This window comes from Lithobates pipiens, unplaced genomic scaffold, assembly GCF_037356315.1.
Source record: "Lithobates pipiens isolate NorthernLeopardFrog02 unplaced genomic scaffold, aLitPip1_a1.2 Scaffold_1, whole genome shotgun sequence".
Lineage (NCBI taxonomy): Eukaryota > Metazoa > Chordata > Amphibia > Anura > Ranidae > Lithobates > Lithobates pipiens.
In genome coordinates this window covers 234,846,871-234,870,891 of record NW_027507685.1, presented here as the reverse complement: position 1 = coordinate 234,870,891, position 24,021 = coordinate 234,846,871, and the positions used below count along the sequence as shown (strand labels likewise).

Sequence of the window (24,021 nt, the reverse complement as noted above, 5' to 3'; positions counted from 1 at the left end):
TGGATATTTAGCCTAGTTAGACACTTTGGTTGTTATATTATAGTGCATAACCTTTAAAACAATGGTAACATCTTATGCTGACAAAGGTTGGAGTAGCAAATGACTTCTTCCACCTCTGTTTTTAATCACATATCTATGTAATTATTTGTGTGTTTTTGTAAAAATAAAAATATATTGATTTAATGTATTCATCCAGTTTCTTATATCAGTGCCTATAAAGTCCATAAGTCCCCCTTTCTGTTTTTTTGTAGCATAGTTTAATAGGATGTGGCACTTTTTTTGTAGGGTTATCCACCATACCACTAGGTGTACTGATATACCCATTTTGACATCTCTTTTTCCAGTTTTTCACCTCTGTCCATGCTATTCATGTGATTTCACGTTGGGGGGGTGGGGTGTTATGGGCTTTATGTACCACTAGTGCATGTGTCCGGCGGACGCAATCCACCTGTCCCAGATTTTGTTGTACTTATCTGGACAACCTCTGATGATGTATATAAACTTCTTGTAGGGAAGTGTGTTATTTATATCTATTTTCCAGTCATTAAAGCTGGGGAGATTGGGTCTCATCCACTGTCTGGCTATAAAAAATTTTTTGCAGAAAACAGAGTTTCATGCGGGAATGTTTTAGTGCATTTGTCTATCTCAGAATATCCCTAGTAGACATTGTTTGGGGTCAAGGGTCAGAGGGGATCCCATGTCATCATCGAGGAAATCCACAATCTGCTTCCATAGACTGAAGGACTGGACACGCCCAAATTAAAATGGAAAAACGTGCCCGTCACCTGGTTACACACTGTGCACGAACTGAAAGACTGTTGCCTAAAGCGGCCTCCTCTCAGAGGGGTAAGATATGCTCGGTGCACAATATACAACTGGGTCAGTCTGTCGGAGAGTTTGGGGTAACATGGCCTTTTTACACACTTGCTTAACCGACCAGCACTTAAAGTGTTTGTAAAGGCTCGTTTTTTTTTCTTATAAAAAATAACAAATATGTTATACTTGCTCTGTTGCAGTGGATTTGCACAGAGCAGCCCGGATCCTTCTCTTCTTTGGTCCCTCTTTTGTGATCCTGACTCCCTCCCTCCTGTTGCGTGCCCCCACAGCAAGCAGCTTGCTATGGGGGTGTTTCGTCAGATAAGGTGACCCCTCAGAATTTTAAACGGAAGTGAAGTTCCGTCGCTGCCATCTTGCTACACCCGGCACTCCTTCACAGTAAGGATACACTGAGAAGGGGGCAAGCGGACAGCTTGTTACACCCCCTGCAGTTTTGCATTTTGCACTTATTTTTAACAGTAAACAGACCATATCTGGTGAAATACAGTATATAGATGTCTGACAGACTGTTTAGATGTTGAATTTTAAAAGCAGCGGCAAACCTGCTCATCTCACAGGTTTGCTAATCTGACAGAACACCGCTGATTCAACATGTAAACAGTCAATTGGATTTCTAAATACTGAATTCATATAAGCAGAGTTTACTGGTAAAAATAACTGTGAAATGCAAAACTCTGGTGGGTGCAACAAGATGTCCACCTGCCCCCTTCTCAAGTGAATCCTTACTGTGGACAAATGAAGGGTGTAGCAAGATGGTGGCGATGGAACGCCACTTCCATTTCAAAATCTGACAAGTCGCCTAATCTGATGAAACAGGGGCACTCGAGCGGAGTCACAGCTCCCCATGTCCATCCAGACATGGGATCCTGCCCCTCTCTCTCCTGATTGGCTGAGACACAGTGAACGTCAACTAACCAATCAGGAGGGAAAATCTCGGATGGCTGAGGCATTCATGGACATCACTGGACAGAGAGGGACCTCAGGTATGTATCAGGGGGGCTGCTGCACACAAAAGGCTTTTTATCTTAGTGCACAGAATGCATTAAGATAAAACACCTTCTGTCTTTACAATCACTTTGAGCCAAAGTGCCCTGTGGATTTGGACAGAAGAAAGTGTTTCCTTGGTTGCTTATAATCAAGTTGTGTACCTCTATAAAAATAAACCTTTTTATTTTTTTATTAAATTTTTTTTTTTAAGCTGTGTGGGGTCAGATCCTCTATAGGGTTTTTATTGCCCCCTGCATCACTATTAGTGAGATTCTTCCTATTTCCTGTCTCTGTGACACCAGACACTGATGCTCAGTACTGTCTCAATTCTATTTAAATGTTTGGCTATGTACGATTATTCTTCAAAATATCTTTGGCTGCCCACCACTATATTTGCTTAAATTTGTTTTCAGCATCACCGCTCCTTTCTCTTATACACTCACCGTCTTCAAAGCTTCCTGGACAAGAGCATCTTCCAGATTCTCCTGAATGTGAACTGAAGAGAGAGAGAGAGACACACACAGAGTCAGAGGGCAATCTGAGAAGGATAGACAGAAGATGGAGAGATGAGACGGGTAAAGAACCAATGGGAGAGGTGACAGGAAGTAGAATGGGCCTGAAGTTTAACTACTTGACCTCCAGAAGGTTTTACCCCCTTCATGACCAGAGCATTTTTTTGCTATTTAAAACAATGGTAACATCTTATGCAACACTTTACATAAGTCAAAATTATATATATTTTTTTTCACAGAAATATAGCTTTCTTTTGGTGGTATTTGATCACCTCTGGGCTTTTTACTTTTTATTATAAAAACACATATTATATAATTTTGAAAAAACAAACAAATATTCTCTACTTTCTGTTAGAGAACATATCCAATAATAAAAAAAAAAAATGAAATTTCTTTATAAATTTAGGCTAAAATGTATTCAGCCCGCCCACCCGCAGTAAATGTACTGTGGGTAGACGGGAACTGGTTAATCTGCCTGTATTTTGCCTTCTCTGATTCCTTCTGAATATACTAATATATTTTAAAAAATCTGTTTTCATTACATCCTTTATTTTAGACCCAGTGATGTCATCACTGGGTGTCTTATTCTCTATGCAATACAAGCAGATCATGGCTAGTGGGGGGGGGTGGCAAGGTGTGGTACATAGCTTCCTGAAAACACTCCAGCTCCCTGCCTTGGTACTCCTCTCTTCAGAGCCCTGATGCAGGCAGTGTGCTGGCTCTTGGGAAGAGCTATGAAAATATCCTAATGGGCGTCAGTGTGGAATAGTTGGCTTTATTTGCATTCAGACCACCCTACTTATGATCCATGAATGAAGGGACTGAAATGCAATGAATGAAAGGGGCGGGTCAGGGATAGTCAAGCTGAAGAGGAAACAGCTAAATGATGCTGGATGTTCTCAAGTAAGGCCACTTAACCTCTGGCAGATTTACCCCCCCCCCCCCCCCCATGACCAGGCCATTTTTTGCGATCTGAAACTGCGTTACTTAAACTGATAATTGCAAGTTTTTACATTTTTCCGCTATAAACCAAAAAATACTTTTTTCTATAAAACATATCCAATAATAAAAAAAAAATCATATTTCTTTGTAAATTTAGGCCAATATGTATTCTGCTACATATTTTTGGTAAAGAAAATCCCAATAATTGTATATAATGATTAGTTTGCACAAAAGTTATAGCGTCTACAAACTATGGTATATATACTGGAATTTTTATTTATTTTTATACTAGTAATGGCGCCGATCAGTGACTTAGAACAGAACAGCGGTATTGTGGCGGACAATCTGACATTTTGTGGAAACCAGTGACATGAATACAGTGATCAGTGCTAAAAATTTGCACTGGTCACTGTACTAATGACACTAGCTGGGAAGGAGTTAAAGCAGAGTTCCACTCAAAAGTGGAACTTATGCTTATCCCTCTCATCCCCCTCGTGACACGTTTGGCACCTTTGGGGGGGGGGGGGGGGGGTAACTGTTTTTGACAGATACCATTCCCCACTTCCATAGACGGCGTTGTGTCCCAGAAGTTGGGCCCTCCTCCTCCTTCCTCCGCCACCGGGCCAATTAGAAAGCGAAGCTCACCGCGCCGAAAGGCTTCACTGCTGGTTTCCTGGCGGCTGCACCCGACAGCCGATCCGAAGATCGACTGAGGTGCCAACATCGTGGGCAGGTAAGTGTCCATATATTAAAAGTCAGCAGCTTCAGTATTCGTAGCTGCTGACTTAAAATGTTTTCTGGGGGGCTGGAGCTCCTCCTTAAAAATCTAGGGCAGGGCCAGGCAACCTGGGGCCCTCCAGTTGTTGTGGAATGACATTTCCCATGAGACATTGCAAGGTTGGAAGTTACAATTAATTCCAGAGGCCTGATGGGACCTGTAGTTCTGCAACAGCTGGAGGGACCCAGGTTGCCTACCCCTGATCTAGGGTGATCAAATGGTTAAATGTGTGTCTAACCAGTGTTTATGTGTATTGTGTGCTTCTTTCACCAAGGGATGTGCTGGATTATATCCCCTGCTTTACCACCGGCCACCCGCGATTGCGGGCACGAGAGCCAGCACTGGGATTTGTGTGTGTAAACACACAAATCCCTGTTCTGTCAGGGGAGGAAATACAAATCGTCTGTTCCTACTAAGTAGGAACAACGGTCTGGCTCCTGCTCTAGTCAGTCACATCCCCTCACAGTTAGGGAACACATTAACCACTTGCCGACCGCCGCACGCTGATGTACGTCCTATTTTTGAAGAGGGATATCTCGGTACCGGCAGCAGCTGCTGCCACAACCGAGATATCCATCTCTTCAGGCGGCGGTCGGCTGTACGATAACGGTGGTCTCCGCGGTGGATTCGCCGCGACATCACCGCTATCGGCGGCGGGAGAGGTGCCACCCCCCTCCCGCACCTTCCGCCACTTACCGGAGCCGTCGGTAGCGGCGGAGGCGATCGGGTCCTCTTCCTAGCTGGGTATAGAGACAAGTGAGGCTAAGATGGCCCCCACTCGTCTCTATACCATAGGAGGGCAGAAGCGACGTCAAAACGTCACTTCTGCCCATACCTCTTAAAGGTATATTTTTTTTAAATGTCATTTTTTTTTTTTTTGCATTTTAGCCCAAATATGAGATCTGAGGACTTTTTGACCCCAGATCTCATATTTAAGAGGACCTGTCATGCTTTTTTCTATTACAAGGGATGTTTACATTCCTTGTAATAGGAATAAAAGTGATCCATTTTTTTTTTTAAAACAGTGTAAAAATAAATAAAATCAATTAAAATAAATAAGAAAAAAAAAAAAGTTTTTAAAAACACCCCGTCGCGATGAGCTTGCGCACAGAAGCGAGCGCATACGTGAGTAGCGCCCGCATATGAAAACGGTGGTCAAACCACACATGTGAGGTATCGTCGTGATCGCTAGAGGGAGAGCAATAATTCTAGCCCTAGACCTCCTCTGTAACGCAAAAAATGCAACCTGTAGAATTTTTTAAATGTCGCTTATGGAGATTTTTTAGGCTAAAAGTTTGACGCCATTCCACGAGCGGGCGCAATTTTGAAGCGTGACATGTTGGGTATCAATTTACTCATTATCTTTCACAATATAAAAAAAATTGGGCTAATTTTACTGATGTCTTATTTTTTTATTCAAAAAAGTAAATTTTTTCCAAAAAAAGTGCGCTTGTAAGACCGCTGCGCAAATACGGTGTGAAAAAAGTATTTCAATGACCGCCATTTTATTCTCTAGGGTGTTAGAAAAAAAACAATATAAAATGTTTGGCGGTTTTAAGTAATTTTCTAGCAAAAAAAAACAGTTTTAAACATGTAAACACCAAGTCTGAAAAAGAGGCCTGGTCCTTAAGTGGTTAAACCCTTTGATTGCCCCCTGAGTGTTAACCTATTCCCTACCAGTGACATTTACACAGTAATCAGTGCATTTTTATAGAACTGTATAAATGTCACTGGTCCCAAAAATGTGTCAAAAGTGTCCGATCTGTCTGCCGCAATGTCCCAGTACCACTAAAAATTGCAGATCACCGCCATTACTAGTAAAAAAATAATAATAAATAATATTAATGCCATAAAAATCCCAAAAATCTTTCCCATAATTTATAGATGCTATAACTTTTGTGCAAACCAATCAATATACGCTTATTGCGATTTTTTTAAACAAACAAAAAAAAAAATATTATATATATATATATATATATATATATATATATTACACACACACATACACACACAAATATATATTGGCCTAAACTGATGAATAAATTTGTTTAAAAACATTTTTGGGGATATTATAGCAAAAATTTAAAAAATATATATATTTTTTTTTTTTCAAAATTGTGGCTCTATTATTGTTTAAAGCGCAAAAAAAAACAAAAAAAAAAAAAAACGCATAGGTCATCAAATACCACCAAAAGAAATCTCTATTTGTGGGGAAAATGGATGCAAATTTTGTTTGGTTACAGCATTGCATGACTGCACAATTGTCAGTTAAAGCGACGCAGTGCCAAATTGTAAAAAGTGCTCTGGTCAGATAGGGGGTAAAATCTTCCGGGGCTGAAGCGGTTAACATATACATGACAAGGGACAGATAGAAGCGGGGAAGACTGTGTGAGGGTCTGAGAAATCAAATATTTACTGCTGACTGTGTCCAGAGTAATGTCATCGGAAGTGAGGTCCAGGTCCCCGAGGTTCAGGGTTAGGTCATCCATCTGCAATCAAGGATATACAATAGGAATAATTATACTGATATTACACACATTGTACTACACTTATATAAAAACACTGCAGAGTACATATTACGGCACTCCCGGAGAATAGTCAGAGATTGCGGATTGAGCTCCCCTTCAATGCATAATTGTTACCAGTAATAATAAAACCAAAAGCAAACATTTATTATATTACTTCTTAGGTGTGGTGGCTGCATTGGTTTTCTTTTTTAGGCTGTCTCTTCTTTATTTTCACCTGGTGGTCCTGCCAGCAACAGTACAAAAAAGTGGCCACCACCCCAACCTATAACTGGCCTTTGCAGCAAGGTGTACATTGAAGGGCAATGCACATCACAAAAAAAACAAGGATTTCCCAGCATGCTTAACAACCAGCCTGCAAACCAAGCAAACTGACCCCAACAATTCAAGTTAAAAACAGTGAATTTTTAGACAGGGTCACTTTTTTTTTTTTTTGCAGGCTGGCAAGTGTGCTGTGAAATCCTTGTTCGTTTCTGATGATCTAGCCAGTAAGTCTGTTGTCATTCAAAAGAACAAGCTCTCTTGCAGATGCAGCAGTTACAGGAATGAGACAAACCATTTAACACCGACAGGAATGCTAACAACAATCAGCTTTCATTTATTTATTTAAAACCTTTATCCCTTCCTCTCACCTTGTCGATAAACCCCCCCCCCCCCCCAAAAAAAAAAAAACACATACTCACACATCCAGCAAATCCAGCGTTGCTTTGTAGTAACCCACCATGTGGCTGCTTACCAGGTCCCACATCGCCATTTTCCTATCTTTTGTCATCTGGGGGCCAGCTGTCTCTTCTTGGTTCTGGCAGCCAAACCCTGATGGTGCACACATGCCACCATTTTCTTCTATTGCATCATCAGGAGCTGGCTGCCTCTTCCTGGTTCTTGTAGCCACCCCCTTGATGACATGCATGAACCTCCATCTTCTTCTAGGACAGTGATGGCGAACCTTGGCACTCCAGATGTTTTGGAACTACATTTCCCATGATGCTCAGGCACTCTGCAGTGTAGTGGAGCATCATGGGAAATGTAGTTTCAAAACATCTGGGGTGCCAAGGTTCGCCATCACTGTTCTAGGACATCATCAGGAGCTGGCTGTCTCTTCCTGGTTCTTGTAGCCACCCCTCTGATGACATGCATGTACCTCCATCTTCTTCTATTGCATCATCAGGAGCTGGCTGCCTCTTCCTGGTTCTTGTAGCCTGTCCCCTGATGATGTGCATGTGCCATCTTCTTCTAGGACATCATCAGGAGCTGGCTGCCTCTTCCTTTATCTTGTAGCCACCCCTCTGATGACATGCATGTACCTCCATCTTCTTCTAGAACATCATCAGGAGCTGGCTGCCTCTTCCTGGTTCTTGTAGCCTGTCCCCTGATGATGTGCATGTGCCATCTTCTTCTAGGACATCATCAGGAGCTGGCTGCCTCTTCCTTTATCTTGTAGCCACCCCTCTGATGACATGCATGTACCTCCATCTTCTTCTATGACATCATCGGGAGCTGTCTGTCTCTTCCTGCTTTTTGTAGCCACCCCCCTGATGACATGCATTTATCTCCATCTTCTTCTAGGACATCATCAGGAGCTGGCTGTCTCTTCCTGGATCTTGTAACCCCACCCCCCTGATGACATGCATGTACCTCCATCTTCTTCCAGGACATTATCAGGAGCTGGCCGTCTCATCCTGGATCTTGTAACCATCCCCCTGATGACATGCATATACCTCCATCTTCTTCTAGGACATCATCAGGAGCTGGCCGTCTCTTCCTGGATCTTGTAGCCACCCCCCTGATGACATGCAGTAACACATGCACTTTAGAGTACCTCAAGGCTCTCTGGGGTGCATGTAATTACCTACAAGAGAGACCGGGAAGGGCGGAGAGGGTCCCTCAATTATTTTTATTTTTTTAAAGTGTCCATTTGTGAAGAGGGTGTGGAGGTTGGTAGGAGTGATGCGATGGGAAGTGGGTGGGGAGGGTCTTCTTTAAAAGGGACAGTCCACCCTAAAACTGACCCCGGAATCTCCAGCACATTGATGGTGTGTTGTCCTTCCCTAAGCTCCTATCTCTTACTACCTATAGGAGGGTTGCAGCTCTCCCTCTGACCTACATTTTCACCTATGGCACCTTACAGGGGATACAGCAGAAGAAGTGAGACTTGGTGGTGGGGCAGCTGGAAGAAAGGGGACCTCACTGTTGCATGTATAAAGGGATAGAAGATGCCACAGCCTGCCTCTGTCCATCCATAACTACAAAAATAAGTTTTCGCTGGACATAAATCAGGAGGACAGGACACAACACACGGGATGCACAGGTAGCAAAGCAGACACAATGCTGCACCGTATTACCAGGACACGAGCAGCAGGTGTTCCCATCCCCCTCACCTCAGCCATCTCTGACACCTCTCTGGTCCCCCAGACACATCAGACACTCAGCTTCCGCCTCTACTTCCGGGTTCTGGACTACAGCCCCCAGAATCCCCATCCCGGGGGCGGAAGTGAGGTCAGGGGGCCGGCTCGGAATAAAGGTGACCGACGTCACTTCCTTTTCCTCTCTCTTTCCCTGCAGCTGCCGCCATGGTGAGTGAGATTGCGGGAGATGGAAGGGGAGAGCCGGCTATCCGCCGCCATCCGAGCGCGGGGACGGTGTGCGGAGCTCCATGGGGGAGTTTGTGTGTTCGGGGGGTTCTGCTCAGACTGTCCGGAGGGATATCGGGGGATTGCTGTGGCTGGGAGAGGTGTAGGGGGGTGATCGGTCCTAGGGCTGATCTGAGGGGGTTCTATACATTTCGTACAGGCCGGGCCCCAGCCTCACTGTGTGTACGGAATACTCGGACTGTCCAATGGGATCTCTCAGAATCCTCCTCGGGGTCCCTTTCCAGGACAGTCCCATCAGTGCGGGGGATGGCCTGCTGTACAACGCCACAGTCTATGTGCCGATATCTGTCATCAGAACAAACTATTCTAGTGTGTGTACTGACGCCTCATCTGCCCCCCACAGTGTTACAACATTGCACCCCTCTGTACCTGTACTGCCACCCCACTCTACTACATTGCACCCCTCCATACCTGTACTGCCACCCCACTCTACTACATTGCACCCCTCCGTACCTGTACTGTCCCCCACAGTGCTACTACATTGCACCCCCTCCGTACCTGTACTGCCACCCCACTCTACTACGTTGCACCCCCTCCGTACCTGTACTGCCACCCCACTCTACTACGTTGCACCCCCTCTGTACCTGTACTGCCACCCCACTCTACTACGTTGCACCCCCTCCGTACCTGTACTGCCACCCCACTCTACTACGTTGCACCCCCTCTGTACCTGTACTGCCACCCCACTCTACTACGTTGCACCCCCGTCCGTACCTGTGCTGCCACTACATTGCACCCGTCCGTACCTGTGCCGCCACTACATTGCACCCGTCCGTACCTGTGCCGCCATCCCACTCTGCCACTACATTGCACCCGTCCGTACCTGTGCCGCCACCCCACTCTGCCACTACATTGCACCGCTCCGTGCCACCACCCCATGCTGCCACTACATTGCACCGCTCTGTACCCGTACTACCACCCCACAGTGCGGATCATTTGGTTTTGCACAGCTGAGCAGAGAGCTGCTGACTGTCACCGGTTCTTTGCTCTGCCCCTTTGCCACACTTGCTGGAGCTCTGGGCTGTGAAGGGGGTGGAGCGGCCAGGTGTCGGTCCAGGGATCTGGTGGATCCTGACTCTGGTCATGATGAAGGGGAGCCTGGACCAATGCCTGTGACATCGCAGAGGGCGGACTTCAGCCCACTGCTGGAAACGGGTCACAAGTGTTTAAAACAAACTGCACTCTTGTGATCCATAGAAGTATAGCCAAGCAAGGTTTGGCTGTACTTCTCCTCCTTTAAGGATGGGAAACTGTGCATACAGACTGGAGGGTACAGTGAGGGGAGTTGCTCAACCAATTGTCTTCTTTCATTAAAGCGGTTGTGTACCGCTGGAGGTTTTTTATTTATGTAAGGTAGTCATAATGTGCTAGTATAAGATTCATACTAGCACATTATATGAAACTTGACTTGAAACAAAGCTGTTCCAGTGCAACGATGTCAGCACTGCAGCCACTTCCATCTTCACCTGTCTTGTGTCTGGGTATGCGGACTCTGACTGGCTGGAGCTGCCATACAGGGCTCTGGAGGAACGGCATTGATGGGCATTCCTACAGAGCGCATGTGCCAGTCATATCACTGGCTGAATGTGATATAAATCTCTTCTAAACAGGGCAAGTTTAGGAGCTATTTACGCTACCTATAGCTAAGCCGCCTTATAGGCTTACCAGTAGGTAAAAATCAAGAGGAAGTTTACTGCTTTAACCGAACAAAAGCTGAAATAAGTTGATTGGTTGCTATGTACAGCTGCTCCAATTCACTTGAGCTTTGAAATTTAAGCTGATTGGTTGCCAAGAGCAGCTGCTCAAGATTTGATTCTCCTCTCCATGTATTTGGTATATGAACCTATTGGATGAAGTACAGCTGGTTTGATCAGCAACCTTCCTCGTGGCTGGTTTGGGGCCGCACCACTGCTGGGCAGTTGTATCCAATGTCTGATTGGCCCCCATAAGGTACCAGTGACAGTTCGTGCATTTTGTCTCGGACTTCAGTTTTCTTGATTGCTATTAACTTGTCGTTCTCCTTCCCTCCGCAGTCTCTAGTAATCCCGGAGAAGTTTCAGCACATTCTGCGTGTCTTGAACACGAACATTGATGGGCGCAGGAAGATCGCCTTTGCCATCACAGCCATTAAGGTGAGCTTACGTTGATCACCATGCTGATTCTGCAGCTTGATGACCCAACCCACTTCCCAAATCTTTAATTCTCTCTTATGGAAGGCTTAAAGCTTCTTAGGACTTTTTTGTGCTCAGCAAGAAGATGCATACACTTCCTGTCAAAGCATGACGTGATGGAAAATCTCTCCAATACGGACACTTAGCAGAATGAAGAATAGTGAAATGTCCCGAAAAGTGTAATTTGAAAGATGTGGAAAAAATAAAAAAAATTTTTTTTTTTGTGTTACAGGGTGTTGGAAGGCGTTACGCTCATGTAGTCCTGCGCAAGGCTGATATTGACCTGTCAAAGCGAGCAGGAGAGCTGACTGAGGATGAGGTGGGTCTCCAGGTTGTGATGCAGCTTTGTGTGTGGGGGGGGGGGTCCTGTCTCGGCTGTATCATAATTGTCACTGAATCTGTTCACAGGTTGAGCGTGTGGTTACCATTATGCAGAATCCTCGTCAGTACAAAATCCCAGATTGGTTCCTGAACAGACAGAAAGACATCAAGGATGGCAAATACAGCCAGGTAAGACTGCAGTGTACATTAAACACAAAAGTGTTTGAATGTTGGCTGTTAGGGCTTGCTTACACTTTCTTCAAAATATGGGATCAGCACGCTGTGTGATGCCAGCTAACCACTTGCTTACTGGCCACCTAAACACCAATGCAATGATCCCTGTATAAATGACACTATCAGGGATAGGGTTAACACTGAGGGGTGGCAATCAAGGGGTTAAAGGTCTTCCCTGGGAGGTGTTTCTCCATGTTGCTTGGGAACAATCGGCAGCTCGCCCCCAGAATCGCGTGCACAGAATCATGTACATGATTCTGCACCCCCGGGCTGCCCTGTGCTTGTACTTGGGGCAGTCTACAAGCGGTTAAAACTTGAAAGAAAAAAAGCATGTTGGAGTGGTTGGGTGCTTTGTATGAAGTTGAAGCAAATGAATTCTTTAGTCACAGATTTTTATTCAGTAATTTTGTTTGAGGATTTTCATAGTACAAAAAATGGCTATAGAAGGCACAAAGTATTGGTTGCAAACAAATCAAAGAAAAAGGAATATGCGTGTGTGTATACAATCGACACGCATATACACCTGGTACGGGATATTCCTGAGGTTTAAAAGGGACAGTAAAGGTGAGATTAACATGGGAAAAGAACGTTGAGCAATAGTATTGGTAGATTGTTGAGACCAATTAAGCCAGTGTGACCAGTTTTTGTTGGAGGATAGACTACCTTCAGAGTCCGGGAGATAGCGGGAACCACTTAACACGCAGCGCTACTCACACGTGTGTACTGCAACACTTCACTTCCTGATTCCCTCAACGAGAAAGGTGCAGAGAGCCGAGTGATTGCTCGGCTTCAGCTGCCAACATCGCTGAACTCCAGGAAAGGCAAGTGTCCATTAAGTCAGCAGCTGCAGTATTTGTGGCTGCTGGCTTTTACTTTTTTATTTTTTTTGACCTCAGTTCCTATCTCTCTCCAAAAGTTTAATTCTGGTGCACTCCCGAAATATGTGACGTGGTCCCTGGAGATCCAGTCCCTCTAGTATGAGGGTGGAGTAATTGTCATATGTGTGAATCTGAGGAGTGATCTACCATCAAAGAGTGTGTTCCCATAGGTTAGAGGAGTTGTTCTGCGGGTGGATGTTAGAGCTGCTCACCACTGAGTCCCTAAAAGAGCAGTCTAAATACCATTCCTATTATGTCTAGATGGTGTACTAAAGGATGTTTTGCTCTGTAACATGTTGTAAAAGAGGGTGATACTGTTATGTTTATTGTTGTGTGCAGCTACACTTTCTCTGGTACATGTTTGAAGAGGGGGGGGGGGGGTTGTGAAGCAGATAGTGGGTTATTTGTAGATTGAAGTAGAGTTAGAAATGGTTTTAGGAGAGTATTTGAGTATAGGTATGACATGCTCGCAAGCCAAGGTTTTACTGTAACATGAATGAGTGTCTTGCAATACCAGCTATATAAAAAAAAAAAACCCTGACTATTTGAGTGATGTCTTGCAAGACTAACAGGATTCAATCTGCTGGGGTGTGTAGTACCTCATGTGCCAAAATGCTCGAACGTGCTCCGTTCCGGAGTCTGGTGCTGCTGCATGCAGTACTGCATACATTAATGTCCATGCCCCCCCCGCACCACACCGGTGTTCTGGCGTATAGTGTCCATTCCGTACTGCGCATGCGCAGTACGGAGAAGACGAAGCTTCGGAAAATCTCCGAAGCTGAACGGTGCCTGCGCTGTGAGAGGTGGTAGCCCCACCATCCAAGCGGACATAGGGTTGTGAATTTTAGAGGGCCCCTCGCGGGCGAGCTTTGCTCGCCACGCTTCGGGCTCGGCTTCGCTGCTTTTTTTTTAATTCTATGTCCACTTGGATAGTGGGGATAGAACCTGGACTCACGGCGCAGGCGCCGTTCATCCTCGGCAATTTTCGGAATCTGTGTACTGCGCGTACGCAGGGGACACTATCTGATGGAAGACGCTATTTGACAAGACACCGGCAGTGACTATGGAACAAAATTTTTCTCTAAGCATCTTTCAGGACAGCCCATGAGACCTAGGGCTCCTCCAAGGAGAGGAAGCACGTTGCCCCATCAGATAAAAGAGCAGTCCTCCAGACCCATGTCAGTATTGGTGTTTCCTCTGGACAGTGGATAACATGTTTCTGGAACCTCGTCCCCTAGGCCTCATGAGCAGGGGCCCCAATGGCTGTCTGGGAAGATTACTGACCCTTTCTCCTCTGCAAGAAGCAGCATCTCCACTGGAGAGGTTGGTTGTGGCTGCTTTTCCCTATTCTCAGGGCCTTGGGAGGGACTGAACTGTGGTGATGTTGGCCCCAGGGCAGGAGTTGCAGACGCTGCGTGGTGGTATTTCCCTGCTGACAGCGTGGCTGGTATGTGCAGGGAAAAGAGGAAGCTGAGGTGTTTGACGAAGCTAAGGTACTGCGTGTCAAGCTGACCCACAGGAAGTATCCAACGTCACTTTCAGGGCATATGACATCAGCTGATTCCAGTCTCCATAAACGCCATGGACGGGAGCGCTGGTGTTAACTGAAGAAACCACAGAGGCTGTGGACCACCAGAGGGGCAGGATGTAATCTTCTGCAGTACCTGCACAGGCAGTGGATACCGTCCCCAACACCAGCACCTCACTTGTAAGCCTGGAAACCCGGTTTCCCTTCTTGATGCCATCAAGCTGGAGAGGAAACCTTTCTTTTCCGGTAACCTAAAAAGGTTTCCATTTGAAGAGGACACAGTGCAGCTATGGAAAAAAAAAAAATCCTAAGTTGGACACACCTCTTTTAAAAGTTTAACAAATCTCGGACCAAGTGTTTGACTATATGGGTACGCTTAGGGATCCGATGGCTAAAAGAGGGGATATCCTTCAGAGCCTGGGATTCATCCATTGGGAATCTTGTGTAGCCAGAAATTTGGAAGTTTGGTTGACAAACACATTTGGCAGGTACCTCTAGAGCAGATTCTGAAATCTTTCCCTCTTTCGTGCAGTGGGGTTTTTGCCTTATTCTTCTGCAGAGTTGGGAAGAATGACAGCTAGGACCTCAGCCTTGGTGAATTTGGCCAGATGCCTATGGCTTAGAACCAGGTCAAGCGGCGCTGCCTCAGTTACACCTATGTGGTCTCCCTTTAACAGGCAATCCATCTTTTTGGCTCAGGTCTGCAAGAGGCACTGGGATGCACAGCACATAGAAAAGGCCTTTCCAGAGTAGGCAACAAGGTCCTAGAGAAAGGGACAGTAGGCCCAAAAAACATTGGACAGGGTAGAGGGGGCATACATAAGATTGAGGGCTTTTCTCCCACAGTGGGTAGCAGTTGCTTTACGTCAAGGGTGCCCAACCTTTGTGAGGAGTGAGGGCCACGTTAGTGTCTTGGTAACTGGTCGCGGGCCACAATGACCATACCAGGCGGATGGCAGGTCTGTGTCCACTCTGCATATGTAGAGCAGACACGGATGCAGCCCGCTACACCTTAAGGGCCCTCTGATCTGCTCAAACAGAAGGCGACAGATCCCCTTCTGTTTAAGCAGATTGGATTGCAGATATGCGGGTGTAGGCAGACATGAGTGTTTACTTCTGCCGCTCTAAGTGAATGGAGGGTCTGCCTGAAAAGACAGGCAGACCCGATCGGACCGATCATGTGAAAGGGGCCTAAAGCTGCTTTCTCACACTGATGCACAGCAGTTTACCTGCATCTCAACTGACCTTGCTCTTCACTTCCTCAGGATTCCTGCAGCTGGTTGCTGCTGTCCCCCAGGTGGTTATAACTGGTGTCTGTCTTCCAGGGCTGGTACTGCTGCCAGATACCATTAGTTGGTGCTGCTGTCTGAGATCACAGATAGCGAGTCAGGAACCTGCGATCTGGGCTTGCTGATCCGCCATTTCAGAGCAAGACTGGGTGGGCCACATCGGAGGTTACCACGGCCCACCGGTTGGGCACCCCTGCCTTATGTCATTCATCCTGGACCTAGTGACGATGGGTAAAGGCTGGAATTTGCTTGCCAGCCACTCAAGTGATTATTGGTCACCTTCCCTCCCCAAGATCGGGGGGGAAAAGGTGAGGGCCCTTGGTCTCCAAATTGGAGACTTGTTAGCTCAAAAGGTCCTGATCCCTGTTACCCTGTCAGATCAGGGCAAGGAATTTTATTCCCATATGTTGTCAGAAAGCCACCAGGAAAGCATTAGCTTATGCTGAACCTCCGGTCTCTAAAAGTTCAATCAGATACAAGCACTTTTGTATGGAGACGGCTTTGCCAAACTGCTTCATGGCCACTTTGTATTTGAGGGATGCCTATCTGCACATCCCTATCAATCCAGCCTTCCAAACTATTCTTGAGACTAGCAGTCGCGATGGGACCAGAGATTTGGCACTTTCAATTTCAAGCCCTCCCCTTCGGTCTGTCCTCAGCCCCATGCATTTTTACAAAAGTGTTGGGAGGCGCTGGCTCCGCTACGGGTAAAGGCGTTAACTATTATCGCTTACCTGGACGACCTCACTAGTGGTGACAGTCATACCAAAAGTTTATTAGCCGATCTCCAGACTGTACAAGACTTTCTTCAATCTCTAAGCTGGTTAATAAAGAGCATTCTTTCTTAATTCTGGGGTATGAATTTTGCTCAGTAGACCAATATTTTTCTCCCGGAGAACGTCTCAAGGATAATGCAAACTATGACAGCCTTACGGATCAATCGGTCTTGCTGAGAGGTTTCAAGACTTCATCGATGCCCATTAGTCATTTCTATGAAGGATCTGGGATGGAGGTGTAAGTCCCCTGGAATCAAGGGTCTTATTGCCCTCCAGGGTAAAAAGCTTGTGCTGGAGGACAATCCTTCACTTAACAAGAGGTCTACTATGGTCCATTCCTATATCCTAGAGCAGTGATGGTGAACTTTGGCACCCCAGATGTTTTGGAACTACATTTCCCATGATGCTTCACTACACTGAAGAGTGCATGAGCATCATGGGAAATGTAGTTCCAAAACATCTGGGGTGCCAAGGTTCGCCATCACTGTCCTAGAGGATCACAATGGATGCGACTTTCTGGGAATGGAGAACCTACCTCAGCAGCACTGGCATAGGGAGAATAGTCCTCAAGGGAAGCAAGAGCTTAATTGAATCAAAGCCTTGCAGGCGTTTCAGATGGAAATTGAGGTCACAATCTCCCAGATTCTATCGGACAATATCACTATGGTTGCGTACCTCAACAAACAGGGAGGTACGAAGAGTTGGATACTTCAATCTATCACCCAGGAGTTCTTATGGACAGCAGGAAATCTAGCCTCAATTACAACAGTGAGCCTGAAGGGGGCACAAAACTGTCTGGCAGGTTCTCAGCTGCTACCAGGTAGATCAAGACAATTGGTCCCTTCATCCCAAAGCCTTTGTGGGTCTTGCTGACAGATGGGGATGTCCCGAAGCGGACCTGTTCGCAAATCGGAACAATCACAAGACAGAGGTTCTTTTCTCTGAACCCAGCAGATCAATCATTGGGCATTGATGCTCTGGTGAATCCATGGCCATTCAGCATCTGTTATGCCTTCCCACTGATCAGGCTTCTTCTGGAATTCCTCTGGGAAGTTTCTTCTAGAAGAAACAGTTCTTTCCTAATCACCCCTTTCTGGCGCAAGAGGCCATGGTTTTCCCTGCTACAGACTCGGGTCTCAGAGGCTCCACTGAGTTCCAAGGAAAGAACTTGTTGCAGTGTCCAGTGTCGCACCTACAGGTGGATTCCTTTTTAAGCTTGACGGCTTAGTATCTGAAGAAAAGATACTAAGTGCCCAGGGGTTCCCTGACAAAGTAGTGAAGACCCTGGTGAATTGCAGAAAACTATCACTAGAGCCATATACTAAGCAAATACAAAAGAGAGGGAAAACTCAAACAGTCCAACCCATCTGGTAAGAGTACCTACCTTCTTTAACTTGTTTAAAATCTATTTTCAAGAGGTTCTGAGAACGTGAGTTATTAAGCTATGAATACCATTTGACGACTCTAAAAAAGCTCCATATGCACCACTTTGAGATTCAGAGTGATTAATTTTGGGACTGTTTACACATCTAGTGGACTTTTTTTATCACTATGTTTGCTTGAAATGTGTATTTTTCACTTATTGAGATGGGTGCCTTTTTAAGCGCTGCACTGATTTGTATACATAAATTTCTTCCAAACCATAGAATATAACTTGTGGTTATCTTTAGAATCAAAGATTAAAGGGGTTGTAAAGTAAAATTTTTTATTTTTTTAAAATAACATGTCATACTTACCTCCACTGTGCAGCTCGTTTTGCACAGTGGCCCCGAACCTGCTCTTCTGGGGTCCCTCGGCGGCTGTCTCTGCTTCCTCCCGCAGGTGCTTCTCACGTTCATGCGAGCTCCCTCGCATTGGTGAGAAGCACTGCGGGCGTGCTCCCGTGATACAGCCGGCGGCTATAGCCGCTCGCTGTATCACAAGGCCCCGCCCCCGGCGCGCTGCGTCATTGGATGTGATTGACAGCAGCGCGAGCCAATGGCTGCGCTGCTTTCAATCCATCCACTCCAGCCAATCAGCGGCCAGGCTGAGCGGCGAAGGACGGCGGGGGTGAGCGCGGGATTTTCGAGGGGTCAGGTAAGTAAAACGGGGGGACTGGGGGCGCCGGCAGTGTGATGTTTTTTCACCTTAATGCATTAAGGTGAAAAAACATTTACCTTTACAACCCCTTTAACTCATCCAATCCTTCGTTTGTAACTTTTTTTTTTTTTTTTTCAAGAGGGCATCTGTGTGGGTTTTTTAAATTTCTCTACTGGAAAATCCCACTGTAGCTAGATTTCTTTTCCAATCAATTTATAGGTCCAGGCCAGTAGTGGTTAGACGTTGTTTAACCTGGGACCTGTCCCTGGTGCTTCAAACTTGGGTAGAATTTCCTTTTTTGAGCCCCTAGAGCAGAGATATGCAATTAGTGGACCTCCAGCTGTTGCAAAACTACAAGTCCCATCATGCCTCTGGGTGTCATGCTTGTGGCTGTCAGTCTTGCTATGCCTCTTGCTATGGTAATTATAGTTCGGCAACAGCTGGAGGTCCGCTAATTGCAGATCCCTGCCCTAGAGGATATTTCAGTTAAGTTGCCTACCCTTTAAAAACTTTTTATTTTCTTGCGACAATTACCTCAGCTCATAGGGTAAGTGAGTTACAGGCCCCATCAGTGAGGGAGCCCTTCCTTGCAATTTGAGGATTGGGTTGTTTCTAGACAAATCCTGGATCAGTTTTCAAAAGTGGCCAGTACATTCCACAGATCCCAGGGCATTGTACTGCCAACATTTTGTAGTTTTTGCCAAAGAGCGACCAAGAGAATTTTTTCGTTTTTTAGGTGTGCGAAGAATTCTTTACCATGAAGTCACCAAGACCTTTAGAAAAACAGACACCTTGTTTGTCCTCTTTTCAGGAGCACACAAGGGAGAGTGTATCTAAAGCCACATTAGCTTGCTTTATCCATCTAGCCATTTCTGAAACTTGCAAAATTAGGGAAGTTCCTCCACCTTTTGTCACAGCACACGCAACAAGAGCCTTGTCTGTCTTGAGCTGAGAGGGCTGAAGCCTCACTGGAACAAATTTGCAGGGCTGCCACATGGTCCAGTTATTCGACCTTCATTAAACATTATCACCCGGATCTCCTCAGGAGCGGGCGTTTGGTCATAAGGTCCTTCAGGCAGTTGTCCCTCCCAAGACTGGTTAAGTTATGGCTCATCTCATAGACTGTCCTGGAAGGCGCTTGGAGAAAAGCTGAGTTTTCTGACTTTCGCTTTTACCCCATATCGCCCCCTCGGGTCTTTCACATTGGAGAGAGAGCAGCAGCTTTCTTTAGTGTTCTAGCGCCTGCAAAGCGCTCCAGTGTGAATGGGGTCTTGGTATTTAATGTAAACATGGGATTTGGCAAAATAAGGGCCTCTATTTGCAATGATTACGCTCATGTGTCCTATATTAAAGGTTTTTGTTGCTTTTTCAGGTCCTGGCCAACGGTCTGGATAACAAACTCCGTGAAGATTTGGAGAGGCTGAAGAAAATCAAGGCGCACAGAGGCCTGCGTCACTTCTGGGGGTAAGTGACGGCTTTGGGGTGTATATTTATTTTTCACTCTCTCTCCAAAGCTTAAGTCCCTGTAGCAATTTGGTGTTGTCTTGTAAACAAACATGTTAGTTGATAGTGTGTGGATATTGAAGAGCACCAGTCATCTGAGACATTGTCTTTCAGTTTATCTGGTTGTTTGGGTTCTCCAGACATGGTTTAAGCTGAACTCTCTATTTTAGAAATAGCATACCCTTTATTAGGAGGTATATGTCATGCTGGTTACTGTACAAATCTCCCCTTCGGTGAAGCTGGATACCACACATGGCAGTGATCTGCTGGTGTTCCACAGATGAAAAGTGAACAGCCCTGCCCACCCTTTGTATTTATCTCACCTTGTCCATTCAATACCATCCTTGTTACCAAATTACCAGGTGCTTCAATAGAAGGCAGGTAAACAGGATCTCCCCCTGGGGTCCTCCCCCCTGCACCATTTTTAAACCTGCGTCATGCTGTAGACGGTGGTTACGCTGTGGTGCTACAGAATCATCTTCTCTCCCAATTATCTGCCCCTGCTGTGCTTATGAGGGGCTGATTTGGGTGAATTGAAGGACATGAGGGGGAAATAAAGGATATCACCTTATCCATTCAGAAGGCCTTGTAGTAGTCTATGAAAATGCAAGGTGACTTCTGAATGGATGACGGGGAAAGGGAGGATGAACAGGATCCTTACTATTGCAACTGCTGCTTCTTATCCCTGTTGCACCAGAACAAACACAGCTGTGTAGCATGACAGGATGTGGAGTACTTGGTTAAATTGGTACTGAATCCCAAAAATTTGCTGACATTCAGCTTTAAACATTTGTTGCTGGTTAAAGTGTAACTCCACCCAAAAGGGAAGTTGGCTTTATGTACCCTTTCCCATTTTTGCCCCGCTTAAGTCTGCCGTTTTTGGATTTCAACATCCATGTTTCCATGCTTTCACTGGATGAATAAGTTGAGGTGCTTCAGTCATATTGAAAAATTAAGTCAGCAACTACATTCTGTCCTCAACCAGCTGGTTTCTTCACCAGGCTTCAGCCACCAGCATACTATGTCGGCAGCTGATTGCTTGTGACTTCACGCCAGTTGCTTGCTTCATGAGCCCTGTGCTGGCATCTGACTGGCCCCACAGCTTTCTGGGACATGTCGCAGCATTGAGATGCTCACCTTGGAATGAAGCACTGTAAGTCACTGCTGAGGGCTGACCTGTCACCTATCTGCTGTGTTCATGAGTGTTGGCTATGTGGCTGTAATTGTGGTTATGTTGCTTGTGCACATGGGAGCCACCACTTCTGGCACAAGCTCTGAAGGTCCAGTACTGTAAGCTGGACCTTCAGAGCATAACTCCACTTTAAAATAGGCTCAGCCAAAGAGATAGATAGATAGATAGATAATCTATCCATGCAACCCACTCCGGAGGGGTTGTTTTCTGTGAGGTTGGTGCTGGGGAGGTTGAGGACGGTGGCTGACACATGATCTGCTTTTACGTGCTGCAGTCACATTCCTGGTCAATAACTCAGAATCAACATGACAGCCGGGTAAATAAAAATGTTCAGCTGGTGGTTGGCAATAGCAATCAATTTATTTCCCAGGTTTTCTTTTATCATTCTTTTGTTTTATAAGTCACTACATAGGTGTGATTGTGGTACCAAAATGTTTCTGCTTTTGCATTGTTAATGGAATTATTTTTACATGTAATAAGCCTAAATATATTATTTTCTTCTGCAGTCTGCGTGTGAGAGGACAGCACACAAAGACCACCGGCCGTCGTGGACGCACTGTGGGTGTGTCCAAGAAGAAGTAAAATGTCTGCCTGTGCTGTTTGTTAATAAAGTCTGTTGTAAAAGAAAATTTGGATTTTTTTATTTTTTTATTTTACTCTTAGGTGTGCTATAGTGATTTCTTGCCCTTCAGAAAACGGTAGGATCAACTTAATGTCAAGTGTGTTTTAGTTTTTTTGTAATAGCGCAAAAAATGCAGAGTATCAAATGCCATCAAAAGAAATCTATTTGGGGGGGGGGGGGGGAATATAAATTTTGTTTGGGTACAGCGTTGCTGTATTGCAAAAAATGGCCTGGTCATTAAGCAGCCAAATCTTCTGGGCTGAAATGGTATTAAACCCAGAAGGAATTCAAATGAAGCTGCAGTGCCACTTTTCTGGTGCGAGGCCCTGTTCCCACTTGTACAACTTGTCCTACGACTAAGCACTGCAAAGTTGCATGACAAGACATTGTCGTCCGTCCGTGTGCACCCCCCCCCCCCCCCCCAATGATTTCCAATGACAATTATTCGCATTAATACGACTTAATAGTACCTGCACTACCTTGGTCTGACTTTGATGCAAGTTATACATGAAATTGCAGCTGCTAAATCGTGTGACTTTGACATTGCAGTAGTGTGAAAGGGACCTTTAATCAGACTCTAGCTCAGACTTTGCGAAAGTGTCTTGTGCACTTTAAAAGGGCATCAGCCAAATTCAAGTAAGCATTCTAGATGGGTTTCTTGGCCCATTTTACAATGCATGAGACACTTTAGCAAAGTCTGTCTTTACCAGTCTATAAATTCCACTGACTTGTTATAAGACTCTAATATAAAGCTCTCAAGACTGGGTGACCTTTTCAATACTGCAGTCGGCCAACTTGCTTTAAACTTAATTTTTGACACATTTTCAGGATAAGGCTTTTTATTAATTTTTTGGCTCTTAAAGAGGACCTTCAGTATTACCCTCTCCCAATCTTCTTTCTCGCTCTGCTTATCTGGTGGTGGTCTAGGTATAATTCGGCTACTCACCCACCATTGGCCTGATATCTGGCTGTCAACAGACACCGCTGGGTTAGGTCTCGCCATTTAACTTGTGACCTGCTGGCGGGGCCTTGTGATGACGTACTACTAGGACAGCCCTCTCTCCTACATCTGGATGAATGACTATAAAGGGATATGTGACATGTATATCCCAGGAGGCCTAACACTATGCACATCTCAGCTTGTTAAGACTTCTAAAAGCTGGGAGGCAGGCATTTGAGTCATGTGACTGCTTTGGCAATCCCATGATTGGAAACCTCTCAACTGTAAGTATGCATCAGGAGCTTGCCGCTTCCTGCTGGGAGTGTTATTTACAAGGGGCTGCATATATGCCTGTGACCCAAGAGGTTAAAAGCCCAACTCTGCAGGCAACAATAACCTTGCAGTGCAGAGGTGCATTAAAGCGTAAGGTAGGGTTTTTTTGTTTTGCCAGAATTTCAGTAAAAGCCTTTTCTAATGTCTTTTCTGCCAATGTGCTTCTATCTTACCTGGTCTTTAGCAGATTTGAATCTTTACCTCTGTTCAAAGTTTTTGAAAAATACAGTGAGTTCATATCTCATCATGCACTGCCTTACTGCATCAAAGAATAGGGTGTGCTTTATGACTCTGGACCACACTTTTATTATTTTTTTTGCAATCTCCTTTAGATCTAACATTAGCCATGTAGTGCAACGCTAATTTGTTAAAAATTTAATGGATTGTTCCGCTAAGGCTACTATTCTATAGTTCTAGTAAATCTAAGGAAAGGTCATGCAGAGACTGCATAGTATATGATCAGCTTTATAGAAGTACATGGAAAGGAGTAGATTGAGACACTGGGCTGTTCCTGTTCTTGTGTGAACACACCAATTTTTGCAGCACTTTCAGGCTCCATTCACATCTAGTAGCAGCACATGTTTTTTTTTTTTTTTAGTGCATTTTAATGGGCTGCTCTAGGTGCAACAAATGCAGCAAAGTAGCTCATGGGGCATTTAGATGTGTTGCAGTTTGCATGTTTGTTTTGTTTACCCTGCGTTTTGGTGCAGATTTTTGCACGCACCAAAATGTGTTCACACCTGAGTTTGGGGTGCCGTTGACAATGTGAAGCCTACAAGCATAAACTTCCTGGATGCGGTGAATGCTGAGCTATCGGCATTCACCCCTCATTCCTGCGCATGCTCAGTTTGTACGGAGTGGAGTGCCGCAAAGTGTTGTTGCCATCACAATGGGCGTCGAAGTTCCCGCCCTGTTGTAATGGC

The 24,021-nt window shown here is 45.4% G+C and overlaps 2 protein-coding genes across 3 annotated transcripts in view; one reads left to right on the top strand and one right to left on the bottom strand.

Annotated features, from left to right (window-relative positions):
- The window catches only part of VPS52 (VPS52 subunit of GARP complex), a 60,664-nt gene extending 51,581 nt beyond the window's left edge, over positions 1-9,083 (bottom strand). Inside the window, exons 1-3 of the mRNA XM_077484682.1 lie at positions 8,960-9,083; positions 6,473-6,545; positions 2,268-2,320 (exon numbers count right to left, since the gene is read on the bottom strand). Coding sequence (XP_077340808.1) covers positions 2,268-2,320; positions 6,473-6,545; positions 8,960-8,968 — 135 coding nt within the window. The 5' untranslated portion in view covers positions 8,969-9,083. The remainder of the gene's footprint in view (positions 1-2,267; positions 2,321-6,472; positions 6,546-8,959) is intronic.
- Positions 9,032-21,832, top strand: RPS18 (ribosomal protein S18). Of its 2 annotated transcripts, none has more exons than XM_077484684.1 (6): positions 9,032-9,154; positions 11,266-11,364; positions 11,636-11,722; positions 11,812-11,913; positions 19,881-19,972; positions 21,710-21,832. In XM_077484684.1, exons 1-6 carry the CDS (start codon positions 9,152-9,154, stop codon positions 21,783-21,785), a joined length of 459 nt encoding a protein of 152 aa, XP_077340810.1. In that variant the 5' UTR covers positions 9,032-9,151; the 3' UTR covers positions 21,786-21,832. The 2 variants fall into 2 exon arrangements, with proteins under 2 accessions (XP_077340810.1, XP_077340809.1); XM_077484683.1 differs by having other exon boundaries at positions 9,149-9,220.
- Positions 21,833-24,021: the final 2,189 nt, after the last annotated feature.

What these genes read in the sequence shown, in the direction of transcription:
- RPS18 (XM_077484683.1), top strand. Translation starts at nt 9,152, where the DNA reads ATGGTGAGTGAGATTGCGGGAGATGGAAGGGGAGAGCCGGCTATCCGC. An exon ending in GCCATCCGAGCGCGGGGACG is followed by an intron (nt 9,221 to 11,265) that starts GTGTGCGGAGCT and finishes TTCCCTCCGCAG; the next exon opens with TCTCTAGTAATCCCGGAGAA. An exon ending in GAGAGCTGACTGAGGATGAG is followed by an intron (nt 11,723 to 11,811) that starts GTGGGTCTCCAG and finishes ATCTGTTCACAG; the next exon opens with GTTGAGCGTGTGGTTACCAT.